General features: G+C 45.7%; 8 protein-coding genes across 9 annotated transcripts; 3 read left to right on the plus strand and 5 right to left on the minus strand.

Moving 5' to 3' along the window:
* Positions 1 to 404: 404 nt before the first annotated feature.
* On the minus strand, positions 405 to 3,147 carry LOC6543090 (2-phosphoxylose phosphatase 1). Its single transcript, XM_001968331.3, has 5 exons — positions 2,712 to 3,147; positions 2,202 to 2,520; positions 2,006 to 2,146; positions 1,358 to 1,943; positions 405 to 1,302 (listed from the first exon to the last, which is right to left on the minus strand). Exons 1-5 carry the CDS (start codon positions 2,806 to 2,808, stop codon positions 682 to 684), a joined length of 1,764 nt encoding a protein of 587 aa, XP_001968367.1. The 5' UTR covers positions 2,809 to 3,147; the 3' UTR covers positions 405 to 681.
* A 41-nt stretch (positions 3,148 to 3,188) lies between these two features.
* On the minus strand, positions 3,189 to 4,593 carry LOC6542462 (ubiquitin carboxyl-terminal hydrolase). Its single transcript, XM_001968332.3, has 4 exons — positions 4,358 to 4,593; positions 4,075 to 4,215; positions 3,869 to 4,011; positions 3,189 to 3,789 (listed from the first exon to the last, which is right to left on the minus strand). Exons 1-4 carry the CDS (start codon positions 4,391 to 4,393, stop codon positions 3,426 to 3,428), a joined length of 684 nt encoding a protein of 227 aa, XP_001968368.1. The 5' UTR covers positions 4,394 to 4,593; the 3' UTR covers positions 3,189 to 3,425.
* Positions 4,594 to 4,730: 137 nt separating this feature from the next.
* Positions 4,731 to 5,654, plus strand: LOC6542259 (cyclin-dependent kinase 2-interacting protein). The gene is made up of 3 exons (XM_001968333.3): positions 4,731 to 4,886; positions 4,941 to 5,387; positions 5,484 to 5,654. Exons 1-3 carry the CDS (start codon positions 4,814 to 4,816, stop codon positions 5,615 to 5,617), a joined length of 654 nt encoding a protein of 217 aa, XP_001968369.1. The 5' UTR covers positions 4,731 to 4,813; the 3' UTR covers positions 5,618 to 5,654.
* LOC6541180 lies at positions 5,639 to 6,780 on the minus strand. Its single transcript, XM_001968334.3, has 4 exons — positions 6,774 to 6,780; positions 6,733 to 6,743; positions 5,941 to 6,672; positions 5,639 to 5,877 (listed from the first exon to the last, which is right to left on the minus strand). The coding sequence occupies exons 1-4, from the start codon at positions 6,778 to 6,780 to the stop codon at positions 5,731 to 5,733; spliced, it is 897 nt and encodes a 298-aa protein (XP_001968370.2). The 3' UTR covers positions 5,639 to 5,730.
* A 161-nt stretch (positions 6,781 to 6,941) lies between these two features.
* LOC6542652 lies at positions 6,942 to 7,670 on the minus strand. The gene is made up of 2 exons (XM_001968335.3): positions 7,443 to 7,670; positions 6,942 to 7,389 (listed from the first exon to the last, which is right to left on the minus strand). The coding sequence occupies exon 2, from the start codon at positions 7,236 to 7,238 to the stop codon at positions 7,005 to 7,007; it is 234 nt and encodes a 77-aa protein (XP_001968371.1). The 5' UTR covers positions 7,239 to 7,389; positions 7,443 to 7,670; the 3' UTR covers positions 6,942 to 7,004.
* On the minus strand, positions 7,075 to 7,670 carry LOC26526530 (protein CEBPZOS). Its single transcript, XM_015160036.2, has 2 exons — positions 7,443 to 7,670; positions 7,075 to 7,389 (listed from the first exon to the last, which is right to left on the minus strand). Exons 1-2 carry the CDS (start codon positions 7,570 to 7,572, stop codon positions 7,256 to 7,258), a joined length of 264 nt encoding a protein of 87 aa, XP_015015522.1. The 5' UTR covers positions 7,573 to 7,670; the 3' UTR covers positions 7,075 to 7,255.
* Position 7,671: 1 nt separating this feature from the next.
* LOC6542993 (GATOR complex protein MIOS) lies at positions 7,672 to 13,914 on the plus strand. The gene is made up of 8 exons (XM_001968336.3): positions 7,672 to 7,970; positions 8,023 to 8,196; positions 8,255 to 8,506; positions 8,600 to 9,530; positions 9,594 to 10,149; positions 10,211 to 10,692; positions 10,762 to 11,389; positions 13,845 to 13,914. Exons 1-7 carry the CDS (start codon positions 7,853 to 7,855, stop codon positions 10,850 to 10,852), a joined length of 2,604 nt encoding a protein of 867 aa, XP_001968372.1. The 5' UTR covers positions 7,672 to 7,852; the 3' UTR covers positions 10,853 to 11,389; positions 13,845 to 13,914.
* LOC6543086 (tudor and KH domain-containing protein homolog) lies at positions 11,170 to 16,181 on the plus strand. 2 transcript variants are annotated; one of them, XM_015159785.2, is made up of 5 exons: positions 11,170 to 11,389; positions 13,845 to 14,235; positions 14,305 to 15,129; positions 15,182 to 15,288; positions 15,350 to 16,181. In XM_015159785.2, exons 2-5 carry the CDS (start codon positions 13,931 to 13,933, stop codon positions 15,844 to 15,846), a joined length of 1,734 nt encoding a protein of 577 aa, XP_015015271.1. In that variant the 5' UTR covers positions 11,170 to 11,389; positions 13,845 to 13,930; the 3' UTR covers positions 15,847 to 16,181. The 2 variants fall into 2 exon arrangements, 1 of the variants encoding a protein (XP_015015271.1); XR_003407809.1 differs by lacking the exon at positions 11,170 to 11,389 and having other exon boundaries at positions 15,350 to 15,963; positions 16,016 to 16,181.

Below are 16,181 nucleotides of genomic sequence, written 5' to 3' on the forward strand. Positions count from 1 at the left end.
TGGACCAAAACCATGACATCATAAAAACCATATTATATGAATGAGATTCAAGAAAATACATATTTGCATTCGCAAACACTCAGGGCGACGATAATAATAAAATTCGAGAACATTTATTTCAATTCAAATCTTCTGTGTATCCACATTTACATTTGATCTCTTAAAAATATTACTTTAGGCTTGATATGTTTGCGTTCCAATTTTTTGTGTTGTTTCCGAATCCATATTATAATTTGGTGTATGTTAGTTCTTAAATAGGAGAAAAAAAAATTTGTTTTTTACGGCATAGAAACAAAAACTAAACAATCGCATTTTCCAAGAGTTTAGTTTGATATGTCCCTTAGAATATTTTATTAATGGTAGAATTCGTGGAAGTGTTTTTCTAAGATTTTTCATAATAAACCTCAAAAAGCTGATATGTTTGCGACTTTAAGTTTCATTTAAATCACTTCCCAAAAACGCGAGTGTTTTAGAAAGAGGTACTTATAATCTAACAAGTGCTCCATTGATATGTATCGTTTTCGATTTGTGGCTCAACAAGTTGAATGTATTAACTAAATTCGAACTAAGATAACATCGCTAAAAAGCGGTCGTTTCCAGTTTGGGATAAGCCTGGACATCTTAACTACTTATCACAGTTGGAAATGGGTTCTCCTGCCGATCTTTTCACCTGCCGGGCTGCTAAAACTCCCCAGTTTTTGGGGGATTTACAGCACCACAAGCTTCTTTAAAATTGGTGGCGTTCAGCGGACTGAAGTAATCCTCGTGCAGGAAGCGAATGATGTTCTCAATGGGACAGAGATCGGCCTTGTTGCCTCTGGAATCCCTGGTGACCCGCAGGCTTTTGCCTCCCTCGCAAAAGTCGATCTGTTGGGTGACATCCTTTCCATTGTAAACTACCCGGAAGTAGTAATCCGTGTGTGCTTCGCTCCGGTAAACTTCAAATGCTAGTCTGGAGGCATAGGCGATGGTTTGGCCCTGGCTGGTGATGATTCCGAGGGCAGCTGTCAGATACTGCATGGTGCAGTCGTGTCCAGAGTACAGGACAAACTTCGTTCTGTCGCCAGAGATCATCTTTAGCATATAGCTCACTATGTGCCGGATCATTCCATATGATCGCAGCAATCCGGATAGCTTGTAGTACGAGTGACCAGCGGAGCGTTGCGACAGCTCGTCCGCAAAGGACATCAGGGTGTCCACGTGGCTGGATTCGACGCAGCCCTCTTGAGATTCATCCGCCTGCACGGAGGGATTCCCATTTTCCACCTCGGGGGAGTCGGGTTCCGTCTGCGTTTGTGCCTCCTGGGGAGAAGACAACATGAAACCTTCAACATTGGAGGAGCTCTTGAGTAATTACCTGCAACAAGTTGGCAGCTGTTTCATCCTGATCTATATTAATCACATCCACCAGCTCCTGATTGGAGCTCTTTCTGAGGGACTTTGGAGTGGAAACCTGCTTTTTCCTGCGACATGGCAAAGCGGCATCGTGGCATAGAACCGTCAAAAGGGCATCCACCACCTCGAAGGGATTACTAATGCCATTCGGAGTGTGCTGCAGTATGGTGCCTCCGATCCACTGCATCACATCCAGGACATCGCGACGTTTCAAGAGCTGCTTATCTCCCATGGCCTCCAAACGTTTCCGCAGCAGGGCAGATTGAGGACAGCTGCACTCCCCGAAGCAGAAAGCCATGCTGTGCGATTCCCGAACATTCAGGGCCAGCCACTTGTCCGCCGGAAGCAGGGTGAACAACATGGCCAAGGCGGACTGGAAGGTGCGACGATAGCGAGTGGTAAAGACCACCACCTCATCCGAATTCAGAAGCGTGTGCGGCGTCGTTTCCACTGAAGCACGGTTCGGATTCGGTTTGAGCAGGAGACCCAGTGGATGAGCATATACCTGGTGCATGATGTCGCCTACGTGTAGCAGCTGTGAAATTCCCCTGGCGAATGAAAAGTGAGACGTTGAATTAATAGTGGGATTGAAGCCTGTGCATTCACTCACTTGTAGGTGAGCTGACCCAGTGGACAACCACGTTCTGTTGCCGGCAGCAGGGGAAACCCATGGAACGGCCCCACCTTGTTCCAGTACATGTGATTCGATCCCGAAGCGGAGCTACTGGAGTTGTATAAAAAGCTGCGATATCTGAAGGAAAAACACATGAACAATGATTACATACTCGCATTTATGATATACCCACCTGTTGACCAGGCTATCTGAGCCACCACTCACGCCGCAGTTGATGCCAGCACTGCGGACATGCGATATGGGTCCTCGATCCCCGTGCCTGATGACCAGGAGCACTCCCTGAAGCTTCCAACCCTCCAAGATGCCGCCATCATCCAAACGCTGCAGCTGAGCCAACGGAGCACAGCGTTCTCTGTACTTGGCGAACCGCTGGGCAGTGGAAGATGCTGAGCTATCGCCGCCCAAGGAACTGACGGTGCCGGACGAACTGGGTCCAAAAACTGAGCCACCGCCTGGAGTCGACTCAACATTGCCCATGTAGCGATACATTCCTAGAAGGGATTATCAAAGGCTAGGATTACCTTTTTGCTTAGGGAAATAAGAAACTATTTCTCATCTCAAGTGAGTCCTGACCTTAACTAATTGGGCCAATTTAAGAAACGTTTTATAGATTTATATAAACGTTCATAGGTATATTATACGTTTTGCTATAATTGCCATGGATGTCTCTTTGGCCACTCACCCGCTATAAGAAGGAATATCCAGACGCTGAGCAGCACGTAGCAGTAGAAGGCTCTGTGTTGGGTGGCCACTCGCATCAGTTCCTTGAGCAGCCTCATCCTGGCCAGAAAGTCCGGCTCTTAACTGCTGCCCTCTAGCTCCACTGCTGCTCCTCGGCATCAACTCGATGGGCGGCACTCTTAGAGGGTTTCTGTCGATAAGATAGCTCTGTTATATTCCTATCCAGCGTCTAAAATTCCAGGCAATTGCTCCGCTTCACGGGGAATGAGTTTTGAGTGCTAAGGGCAGAAAAAAACCAGATTTAATCGTTTACGTGGAGCACGACTAAGTGGCAGGGCATGCGCACTGGAGGCCACATCGTTATCAGCTGTTGGCACAGAGGTGGTGGACAAAGGGGAGTTTGAAATGCGTAACAGCCCAGCTTATACATATGTATAATAATAATTTCTTTGTTCGCCCATAAGTAAAAGCACTGTGATACTGTGATATAAGCTTAGCATCAAGCTAGAGTGCACTCTTTAATAACAATCATGGTGTTCCCAATACATATGCGGCTTTGGCTCAATGCAAAATAAATATGCGTAAATTATTGGCCGGCTGAAAGGCGGGGCTTCGTTCGCCTTTGCAGCCAGTTTTAAAATATGGAGAATATATAAATGTATACTCTGGCAGATCTTGGATCTTGGTGGTTCTGAGTTATGGGATTAGTTCCAGCCTACTGTTGTGCCGCAGTCAGGGCCAAGACGGTGAAGCGCACCTCGTTGGGATCGCGAGCCATGAACTCCTTGCACACTTTGGCCGCATCCTTTACAAAAGTCTCCTCCGAAGTCGATCCGTGCTTGATCGGGAAGGACTTGCGCCCATCCAGCTCGTACAGAGTACCCTCCTTGTTCACCAGAGCGATGAAATGGTGGATCACCGTCTCGTGATCGGCGGCATTGGTCTGGCCCTCTTGAGCCAAAGCCTGATGATCGGCGGTGAACTCCTTGTCGCTCTCCAGGGCCTGTCCGCGTTCCTCCGGGGACAAGGAAGCTGTCTTCTCCAGGAAGTTCTTCAGTACTCCGCTGTCGATGTCAACTCTGGAGAAAGAAAAATTTTAAAGAAAAACAGCTATTCAATTAGGACTAATCTCATATAGGAAATGGTTGAAGGACCCACTCTTTGTTGTTGGCCACGCTGTGGATCAAGGCGACGGTGCCACAGGCATTATGGGTGAACTGGCGCATGTAGAAGAGATCGTCGGGATGCTGCTCCTGCACCTCCTTCACCCGTTCGTGCTCCTCGGCGCGGTGCTTCTCATACTGAAAATGGAACCTGGTTAGCCAGGGTAATCAGATGAGAAGGGGAGTTGAAGATAAACTCACGGATTCGCTGCACGGGAAGAGCAAAATGAACGCCTTCACGGGACGCGGAATCCACTCCAAGGTGTCCTCTTCCAATCCGATGACGTCAGTTACCGACCAGGCTGGCGACACGCCCAATTTATGTATGTACTTGGTCAAAACCTTTAAAAGCGGGAATGGGAAAATTTAATGGCGTCTTTCTACTTTATTACCCAAAGGAAGCCGACATTTTGGGACAAAGAAACCATGAATTTGTAAAAACTAGAACTGCTTTAAACAAAGCCTTCGGTGGTAAAGTCGTTACCTCGGGATTAGATTCAAGTGGTGTCCAGGTCAACATATTTTCAAATTTTTGGATTTAGCTGTGTTCTGATTGAATATTCAAAGGAAAATGAAGGATTTCTACAGACAATTACCGGCACTTTTGTCGAGCTTTACTTTTTTCTGAATGTGGTGTGTGAACATTGATTTGGTTAAAATATATCGATGACAAGCTTTTTAATTTAGTGTGTTTACAGATGCGCTTTGCATTTAAGCGAAGGAGAACACCAAACGAGTCCTTACTCTGTACCATACTATAAATTTAAAATGTTGAACCTTGCATATAAAAATGTATTCTTCAATAAGTGCCAATTTGTATAATAGTCACATATCGATATTAGGGATATGAGTGTTGATAAACGCTCAAACTAAACTAACATATGTGCCGCCAGAAGAAGTAGTGCATACACTGGCTGAAGTAAACAACATTGTTTACAAAATGACCAAAGCTAATAAAACGCCGCAAAAAGCCAGTGAACCCAATACAAATGCGTCCCTGACACCAGTTCGATGTAAGTTATCTCCAAGAACAAAAATAGCTTATTCCTTATATAAATCGTACGCAGATTTGGACAGCCAGCGTCTGCAGTCGCCCACAAGTCACGACGCGAATTTGGCCAACTGCAAAACGAGGTTGGAAACCGTAGTCAAACAACTTCAGGATAACTACGCCAAATGGCATCTGGCCCAACAGCGGGGCACCTCCATTTGCTATACTATCGAGGCGAAGAAGACCAAGTGTTTGGAGAAAAGCCAGGATGAAGCCAGCTCTACTTACCCGGATGATCTACTTCTGCCCTGTAACAAGTTGGCCATTATAGCCTCTATTTTCGGGGATATCGCAAATAATACAAAAGAGATATTGAGACAATTGAGGGCTCTATGTAAATTACCAGGATCTGCAGCGGAGACGATATTCTACAGGTCCTGGAAGTTGCCACAATTCGTGGTTTTCGCAAAGGAGCTGTCCGAAAGATATGAAGAGGAGGCACTGGTCAAAAGGGAAGTTGCCGGTAGGAAATACTTATCTCTCTATTCTAAGAAACAGAGCTCGGTTTCTAAATAGCGTTCACTATCTTAAATCTTAAATCTGTTACTGTTTTTTATAGAAAACATTGCGCATTCTACCGAAAGAAGCCAGCTCATCGCATACACAACTTTATGGGAATTTCCCGAGCACGTGGATTCCTATGTGCATCTGGGATTTGTTCTCCTTGCCGAAGAAGTCAGTTTAAGGCAATAAATTAAAGAACTGGTAATACACTTTGTTTCTATCAAATGTTCATGTTGGGCAGTAAAACTTCAATACAGCTTGAAATTATGCTAAAGCTTAACCAAGGAATACGTGAATGCCTATTAGAAAAGGGGAATGCAACTATTAAATGCTTCGTTGTGCTCCAGTCGGGGAGCGCTGCGGAACTTGGTCCACCACCAGAACCAGGCGCACGAAAATCCCACAGCTAGAGTGGTGTAGTATAAAATAGTGGCCAGGCTCCACTTCTTCTGTAAATAAAATTGTTATAAAATGAAAGTAAATAAAAAAACCTGAATGCGTGCAATATTCACCTTCTTGTGGTTCTCGTTAGCCTGCATTTTCTTGTGGCTAGTTGTGTTTTTGGCATTGGCTTCGATTTTTCTGAGATCCTGGGCTATCTCCTCGGTGATCTGCTTTACGCTCTTCAGAGTTTCCTGGGCAAAGCAGCTGGCATATCGTTTGTCGCCCACCACGACGTCCTCGGGAGTGGAGACCTGCAGCTTGTAGTTGGTGACCGCCAAGGAGGCGCGCAGGGACATGAAGTGGTTGCCAGCATTGCCCAGGATCTGATTGTTATAGGTTTCGGCCTCTGGATGGTTGCAAGTGTATTTGTAACTGGGATTCTGGTTCGGCATCTTTCCGAACATCTCTAAGAGCTGTTGCCGATACTTTTCAGAGTTGAACCCTAAGAATTTTAAATCCTCGTCGGTGAGGGATGCCAAATCCCGGTAGCTTATGTTCTCGGCAATGAGTTTGTCCACACAGGTACTGGCGTTGTCCGTTTCCACGCTGGTGGAGGACAGCAGGCCGTTGAGAATCTCCCTCTCCCGACGCGTGTCCTTGTGATCCTTCGGGCGAATCCACGGACGCCGCTCGTTGCCCAGGAAAGCTACATCCAACTCCTGCTGCTGGGTGTGCGTGTGGAAGTCCTTTGTGGCCTCGAACTGGATGGGCGGCGGCATCTTGGCCATCGCCACCAAAGGCACATCGCCCGCGGACATGGTGTGCGTCTTTGTTGCCTTAGAATCTGTCAATAATGGCAACTAAATAAGCATTTAAATGCAATTGCGCTATGATTAGATTCGCTTTGTCAAGAATCAGACGTTTTCGAACACTGCAAGTAGGGGTGGTCAAGATCCTTAACAGATCATGTTAACAGTAACAGAAATGTTAAGGATTCTGCAAACCTTTAAAGCCAGTTGAATATTAATAATTTTGTAATTTTAGCCTCTTTTCCCATTTTGCAGCCTTGTATGACACAAATGTTCTTCAACGGAATGACCGTACCTTAATAATTGATGCCAATTAAATGCTTAACATTTATATTTAAAAAGTATAACAAATTGATAAATTGCTGACAATAAATCTAACTATCCTATTTGTCTGCCGATGAACTGTAGATTGGGGCACTGGTAGTGGACGCCTCCTGCAACTTCTTCATAAACAAAGCCTTTCGCTGATCATCTTCACTCAGTTTGGTACTTGAAACTGAGGCTTTGATGCGCTCTATTTTCTCGACGTTCGGCTCAGTTAGCAGCATTAAGCCGTAGCCCATTCCTCCGAAGCCAATTAACCACAAAATGGACTTAAAATAGCGATTACTAAGCATTTTGACAGCGGTATCTTCTAGTCGCTTTTCTTTAAATGTTTCCAATAATTCGCATCCGCCTGTCGCACTGTGCTGTCTCCCACGATTTCACCGATTTTATAGTAATAGTCCAAGACGAAGGGATAGTTCTCGTGAATGTGCTGGCGAAACTCTAAGAGCGAATTGTTATTAACAATCAAAATAATTATATAAATATCCTCGCACCTCGATTTGTGTTCATGCGATAATAAACACCGTAGCTGGCTGCAAAGCAAACTGCCTCGAGGACAAACAGTGTTTTGGCACTTCCTTTGATGAATTTCCAAATGGCAGGTTTTGGTGTTTTCGGCAGCATTTTAATTGGGAGTTTTAAATATTAAACACGTTTCCTTTCTAAGAAAAAAAAAGAAAAACAAAATCACCTACCAGCTTATCGATAAAATTAACTATCGAAATGGGCCAGTGTTGGCTAGCATACGGCAACAGCTGTTCGACCGGCTAGTGTGCGTGTGCTTCTTCTTCTTACTACGTAGTGCAGTGTTTATCTCACGTTTTTGTTTTTGCAAACTGATAACGCGACGCAATTTAGTCTGTAGTGAAAATTGGGTTTTCATATCGATGGAAAATCGGCCACGATGAGCGGCAATACACACGGACTCAGCTGGTTTCCACAATTTCCCAACAAATTCGTATCCTGGGGCCAGGAAATCCATTTGTACGAGGTGCGCCGCAAAGATGACCACAGCCAGAAAAGTGAGGTTTTCCCCAATAGATTACTCGGCTTTATTTAACCGCCTCTTTGCAGGTCGTCTGCCTTATATATCCGTGAACTACCTCGCCAACGAGTCGCGCTATCAATATGCCCGCTGCGTGGCCGCCTCCTATCACAGTGACCAGCCCATAATTGCAGTGGGTCTGGCGGATGGCAAAGTCGGGATTTGCAACTTCAGGGACACCTACGACAGCAGCTGGGAGTACAGTGGGTGGCCGACAACGATGTTTCTTAGCTGCATTTCATGGTTGTTCTTATCTCGTAGCTCCTCGCCAGCAGCGCATGTGCACCTGCCTCGCCTGGAACCAGCTGGATGCCAATATCCTGGCCATTGGACACGATCGCCATCGGAATGACACCTGCATCACCATCTGGGACATCGAGCGTGGTGTTCCCAAGGAAACGGCAAACTTCTTCGGCGTCGGCGAGTCGGCCAACTCCATATGCTGGGATCGCAATCATCGCACGGTCATTGCGGGGATGAGCCAGAAGATGATCAAGCTGTTCGATCTCAGGCGTGAGTACACATCTACTGCATACGTATTAAGTGCATCAGCTTTCCATCACTTATTGCCCCATTGCTGATGATATCTTGAAATCCCTTTCGCAGAGAGCAACGCCACCTGCCAAAGCATTCAAACAAAGACAGTGCAGGGACTTTCAGTTTCCCCCAATGGCAACTATCTGTGCAGCTATGTGGACTCGGTGATCACTCTGTGGGATCCGCGGAATATCAAGAGCCCTCTCAGGCAGATTCAGTCCTCCAAGAACCATTTGCAGATCGCTTGGTGTCCCACCAGGACAAGCCTGCTCTCCTCGCTGCAACGGGATTCCTCCTACATCACTCTCTACGACATCCGGAGTGTGGACACAGAAAATTCCGGAGAGATCTACCACGTAAAACGGCAGATTAGTCCCTTTCCGGCTAAATATCAGCACAGTGGAAAGTTTACGTTTGTTAATTGTCTGTCGTGGCATTCGAGAGATTTCGAGAGAGCTCTGCTCTTGGCAGATGCGTTGAACATCCTGGATTTTCGATTGCCAGCCACCTTGCACACGGCGCACAGCAATCGCCGGAAATTGCCACTTCTTATGCAGCGTCCGCTCTACCCACCCGCCTCACCGACTTCCTCTGCAGTCACGCCCACTCAGCAGCAGCCCACGACCAGCTGCAGCACGAATAGCGCGAGTTCCCTGGACTTCAGCAGTCCTGGTGGTTCGCCCTTCAATGTGGACCTGCTGGAACCGGAACTCTTTGAACTGGATCTGGTGGACGAGACGCGTCAGCGCGCTCTGGAAGATTACGGCATTAAGCCCGATAACAAGCGATTTGGAGAACTCCATTTGACGCCGTATCTGCGGAATGTGTGGGCCACCTTAAACAATGTCTACAGCGAGGATCGATTGACGGGCTTAAAGGCCACTTTGGGCATCAATTTGGGACACACCTCGGAGGCCTTGATGGCCAGCTCCCGCATCGAATCTCAGGTGCTCCAGTGGCCAGAGGGCATTAACAACTCCAACAAACTCATATGCTACAGGTAAGTTTATTTTAATTGTTCTCTGTGTGTGATAAACGTGTGATAAACCCAATCTTTATTTAGGAGTGAGCAGCGAGATATGGCCCTCCAACTTTGCGGCTGGGCCTTTGAGCAGGAGCTGGATCGCTTTATAGACCAGTTATATGCCAACAAGGAGTACAGCCGGGCAGCCATGATCTGCGTGTTCCACTTGCAAATTTTCCATGCCTGCAACATTCTGTCGTCGGCGGCGGACAACATGAGGGATCCCAGCATGTACAGGATCACCGTCATCGCGTTGTCCAGTTTCAATGCAGATCGGTGTAGTTCCACGTGGCGGAATCAGCGATCTAGCGCCAACATGCAGATACACGATCCACACTTAAGAGCTGTCTTCTCCTTTCTAACCATGGAGAAGGATAATTTTGATGCAGTGCTTAAAGAGGAAGGCGTTTCCTTATCAGACCGCATGGCCTTCGCCTGCAAATATTTGTCGGAGACCAAGCTGGCTGACTATGTGACGCAGCAAATCCAGGCGGCCATAGATCACGGCGATCTAAATGGCTTGTTGCTCACTGGAGAGTCGCTGGACGGAATCAATATACTGCAGTCTTACATGGACACCAGCTTCGATGTGCAGGTGAGCTTGCGCTAACAGAAGATGTGTAGTAAAGTTGTATATAAATGGATCCGTTCCCTAGACGGTAGCCCTGGTGGCCATCAACTACTTCCGGCAAGAGCACTTTGCGGACAAGCGCATCCAGTACTGGATCGCCAGCTACTTGGATCACCTCAATAGCTGGGGTATGTGGGAGAAGCGGGCCGAGCTGGACATCAAGATCGAGAGCATACGCCCTTCCTCCCGCAGATCCCGCACGGTATTCCTGTCGTGCAACTTTTGCGGAAAGTCTGTGTCCAATGCCTTGCTGGACGAGCCGCGCCCACGGAGCACCACCACTAGCACCAATCGGCTCTCCTCCTGCCCCAGCTGCCGAAAGCCCCTGCCCCGCTGCTCCCTCTGCCTGATGCACATGGGCACCATGGTGAACATGAACAATGGGGAGACCCCGAGCACCACGCCCGACGTACCCGGCTGGCAGACCAAGCCCTTCTCGAAGTGGTTCTCCTGGTGCCAGACCTGTCGCCACGGTGGACACACCGAGCACATCATGCAGTGGTTCAAGTGAGTACCAAGTCTCTTGACTTGCAATCCGTAATTGATTTGTGACCAATGTACGCATTTCTTTCTCAGGCAAAATTCAGAGTGCCCCGTGTCGTCGTGCAACTGCCGCTGCTTCGACATGGACGGCACCAAGCCGAACACGTTGAGAGACATTTCCTAGCTGTCCGGAGCACCTATCCACAGCCCTTACTCGCCCAGGCCATATGCATATGCATTAAGTTGTTGATTTGTTCCCAACGCGCGCGCCTTAAACAAACTCAGAAGTGTTCATTGTACTTAGACAAGGGATGTGCCCGTAGCATTAGTGTTTATGACCTATCAGCTTTTAGCTGCTCAAATGCATTTTATACTTACATTCAAATAAAGGACTATAGATATTTTGCCGCTTTGCGTTTGAAAGTGGAAAGCGTTATATCTGTGCGTTTTGCAACACTTTCAGGCACTATTTATAAGCATTCCTGTTAGAACTGATAACGGTCACACCGCTTCGCACGTTTTTATGCGGCGTTATTATTTTTTGTTGCTTTCTGACGTAAATCTGTAGTTGTTAAAGCCCCGAAAATCGTGCTTCCACTCGTAAGGCTTAAGTGAATGGTTAATAATATTATGTGATAACACCAAAACAAACAAATCAAGATATAGTGAGTGGAAGAACCCAAAAGACAGCGCCGATACACAGGATACATATATAAAGACGGTAAGTTGGGGGTGGGGGCTCAAATTCTTATAGCATGTGAGTGGACGGAATTTGTTTTTACTGGTACTTAAGATTAAATATTTGGCTACGATAGCTATAAAAATAGAGATAGTTCGGTTACCTGACCTTTTCAACTCGTTCCGTGTCTACACCTGGCACTTTTGTCTAATCTGAGTGCCCGAGAACGGGTTTTCCCAATAAGAAGTCCGAAGTTTAAAGCCTGCAGCGCATCAAAACCGAAACCGAACCACAAAACCGAAATGCAAATATGTATGTGTAGTCAAGCCGCAGCTAACAGTTTATTTATATTTTGATGCGAAGATCAAAGAAGGTCTCTCCAAATAGCTTGTGGCGGATTATTAAATACCTTTGGTGACGTAGTGTTTTCTGGTTGAACTGGCTTTATTTAGAAATCGAGACAATAAATTCGTGTGCGAAAATGTTTTGAAACTTTGCCAACAAAACTCGACGCATCTCAGGCATTTTCACCGCGTGACCCATTGAAAATCGAAAACGCAGCGTTTTTTGAATGGGTTTCGCCGGAGGAAATAGAGCGTCCGAAAACCCATTAAACAATAAGGTAAACATTTTAGAATATCTAGACTTGGAGCTGGCTTTAATGGTTGATGCTTCAGCTGCTGGTTTCCATTCAAAAATCGGTTATAAATCAAGTGGGGAACCCAAACACAACTTAAACGAAACGAACGGTTCATTATGTCACTCCACTAAATTTAGCACTCTGCGCACTACTCTCTCCGCGCTCTTTACACAGAGAAAAATATAACTTTATATAAAATATAAATTATAGTATTTCAAGGTACATAAATTCAGAAAATTTGCTGATATCGCAACATATTTTTATTTTTGTAATTGTTGGTAATATTAATCGAATGCTTAAACGACATGGATATTTTCAGAATGCACTAAGCATTTACATTCAAGTGTCGCTGCTAGTGCCACGGCTTTTCTCTCGGTGTGTGACCCCCTAATTCCCTTATTTTTCATCAGACATATGGCCGCTGCTTAATTTACTCGTTGTTTGCTTTGCATTATTTGTCTATGTGCCAGTACCGCTGTTAATTACCAGTTCCTACAACTCACAATTCGCTATTTGCCAATCAACCGGCAAAGTAAACAACAGAGAGAGAGAGAGAAAGAGATAGAGAGAGAGAGAGAGAGAGAAGAGAGAGCATTGATTGCAATCGCGAAACAGCTGACCGTCTGAATGCAAAAGTTTTCCTCAGTCATGCCGGAGATGTAGAGGCGAAATCAAGTTTCGCCCGCGAGTATTTAGCATTTTTATTTTCTAGCCCCATAATAATTTTTACGACTTTTCGAACGAAAAACGAGAAATGAAAATGCAAAACCCGAACAGCGAGTGGCCCTCAAATAAAACGCTTCATTGAGTTTAAGTGCTTTTTATCTAAGGAAGCTCCAGCCTATTAAATTAACTTAAAACAAACATTGACAGGAATTCACGATCAAGGTTAGTGGATAAAAAGTACTATATTGTGTGTTTGTTGCTTGTTTACATATGGCCAAAAATAATTGGGACTCGTTTTTATCAGTTCGAGATAAAGGTTGTTTTGGAGGTTTTGGCGGAAGTGCATTCGTGCTTGGAGCCCAAAGGTTAAACCGGTATGATACGATAACGCCGATGAGCGCATAAACCCGTTTTACTTGTCCAAGAACCAGTGCAAAGCTCGGAATATTGTGATTTATTGAGGCTCAACAAGTGGAATATGAGATACACATATGCAAATGTTGTGTGCGAGGAATATCCGAAAACTTTTTATCTTCAATGTAAAGGAATATTAAAAATGCATTTTTAAGCTAAATTTTATTTAAAGCAAATCTTGAATTTCCTTTCAAAGCACAAAAGTATTTGTTCGTTTCGTCTGGAAATTGTTTGATTCCTCAATCGGCACAAAATTTCGCAGTTTTAATGGCGAAAATCCGCCTGACAATGCATTAAATCGCTGTAAGTGGCTGAATTATGTGGCCTAGTGCATTCAAATAACGTCACTTGTCTATTTATTCCGTGCACTGTTTACCTAAACAATTTCAATTATGAAGTCATTCGAGAATTGTGTGCCAAATCTTGTTTGCTTGCGGCCAGAATTGGTTGTCTTTGGCTATTTGTCAAAACTGATATCCAGTGGGTGATAGGATTACATAAGAAAAGGGGGAGTGTACATCGATACTACGAACCCATAGACCTTTATTGATTCCATAAGACGACATTAATGCTCGTACCAGTCGACTTGGGACATCAGATGGCCTTGAACTTGTTCTATTTTTGTGCTCTTAAGCACACGCAACAATATTAACATATAAAAGAAACCTTGAAAGTCTTTTATATATTTTCAATTTGTTTCCGTGGGATTTGGTTGCTTGTACTGTTAATATGCAATGTTGTAACCAAAGAGTAACCATTTGAATTATGTTATTTCAGTTTTCAAAAATAAGGAGAGGCAGACTTGAAAAGACTGCCCCAATCACCCAGTTCTACCCACATCCCCCCACAACAACTTCGCCAGCATGTTGCGTAACACGCCTCTCGGGGCCACGCCCACCTACAAACTACTCCTGGGCTTTGGACTCTGCTCCCTTGGAGGAGCCATGCTATATGCCTACTTCAAGACTCGAAACGACGAGGAGGAAGCGGACGCAAGTGGCCAACGGCAGGCACCCGGGATTAGAGGACAGTCGAATGAACAGAAGCCCCAGAAGGAAGTGTGCCTCAAAATCGTGGTGGACAACGAGCATGTGCCCCTGATAATGGGACGCGGTGGATCCAATATCAAGCTGATTGAAGAAAAGACCTTGGCCAAGATAAGATTACGGTAATTGGATTTGAAAATAATCGACCCAGGAATTAAACCTGACTAACAAGAATCGTGTTTTTCCTCTAGGGACAAAGACAGTGGTCACAAATTCTGCGACATAAACGGCGTTCCTGATGCGGTCAAGGCAGCTCGTGTCCTGCTGATCAAGGAGATTGAACGTGCGCCCGTAGTGAAAGTGGAACTACAGGTGCCGCAGAGACTGGCCAGCAAACTAAATGGACGCGGTGGCGAGCTCCTCCAGGAGATCCGGAGCAGTTCGCTGGCCAAACTGAATATCGATTTGAATGGGCGGAATGGGAAGGCCAAGATTACGATTATCGGCAATCAAAAGCAAGTGAACATAGCGCGAAAAATGCTCGATGATCAGATAGAGGAGGATGAGGAACTCGTGCGATCCATGGAGGAGGTGGAACAGCGTCGCGAACCCCGTCGATCTCCCACCAACAGCATTGCGTCCTCCAGCATGTACTCCTCCCAGACATCCCTTAGCTCTCACACACAGCCCAGGGATAAGCTAATGGCCTCCAAGGGCGAGGGCAAGCCAATGGAGGTTTACGTGTCCGCCGTGGCATCGCCTACTAAATTCTGGGTGCAGCTTATCGGACCGCAGTCCAAGAAGCTCGATAGCATGGTCCACGAGATGACCAGCTATTATAGTAGTGCGGAAAACAGAGCCAAGCACGTGCTCACTGCTCCCTATGTGGGTCAGATTGTGGCAGCTGTCTTCAAGTTCGACGAGAAGTGGTATCGCGCCGAAATCGTGGACATTATGCCCAATCAGTACAATCCAAAGGAGCAGGTGATTGATCTCTACTTTGTGGATTATGGCGATAGCGAATATATTTCGCCAGCTGATATTTGCGAGCTGCGCACTGATTTCCTCACGCTCAGGTAAGAAGTTCCGCTAATTGAATGAGCAGTATTTTATACTTCACTCTTTTAGGTTTCAAGCTGTTGAATGCTTCTTGGCCAATGTAAAGTCTACCATCCAGACTGAGCCTATTACCTGGCCAAAGTCCTCAATCGCGAAATTCGAAGAGCTGACAGAGGGTATGATTTCAGCAACAACAGCTGCTAGATATTTTTATGATTAAACACCGACCATTTTTAGTGGCACACTGGAGAAAGCTGATTGCTCGAGTGGTGACCTACAAGGAGCGTCCTCAGGCAACAACCGCTGTAAACTCCGCCGCCAAGGAGGGAACCCCGCTGCCCGGAGTGGAACTTTTCGATCCAGCCGATAACTCTGAACTGAATATTGGCGATCTGATGATCACCCAGGGCTTTGCCCTGCCCCTGGACGATTCGTATCCAGTGCGGTCACGCTCCTCGACGCCCTCAAGTAACAGTGATTCCACCATTGAGGAGTTGTGCGTCAGCAATCCAGTGACTCCGCTCACGCCTCACTCACCCATGTCGATGTCCATTGATGTAGAGAGCATTACGCAGGCGGAGGACGAACATCTCGCCCAGCAGCTGCAGCATTTGCAGCACAAACTAAACGCTAACGACATTAAATCCATTAATCCGGTTAAATTAACGGCTACAGACCTCGAAAACGGGAATAACAACAATGCCAGAACCACAAATGGTGGTAGCGCGCATTAGGAATCCACATTGTTACTAGTTATCCTCGCCTAATTGTTTATAAGATGAAGGCTGGATGGGCAGCTCACTACTTGACGTGTACATAAAAGTATAGCTTTTAAGGAACTTATTATATAGGTACGAAAGAAATGTGTTTAATTTATCGCCGTGACTGATCAACATATCCTAGATCCTAAAAGCTGACGATGGAACGGCACAGATCCTTAATTGTTTATAGCAACCTTTGCCATGTTACTTATTGTTAGCAAGAACAAGAAAAACATTTGTACATCAACAAAAAATACACAAGAGATCACAAATTTATCAAAAGAAATGCATTTTATACGAAGATCAAA

The sequence above is a fragment of the Drosophila erecta genome, unplaced genomic scaffold (genome assembly GCF_003286155.1).
Source record: "Drosophila erecta strain 14021-0224.00,06,07 unplaced genomic scaffold, DereRS2 tig00000055-arrow-pilon, whole genome shotgun sequence".
NCBI classification, from domain to species: Eukaryota; Metazoa; Arthropoda; class Insecta; order Diptera; family Drosophilidae; genus Drosophila; species Drosophila erecta.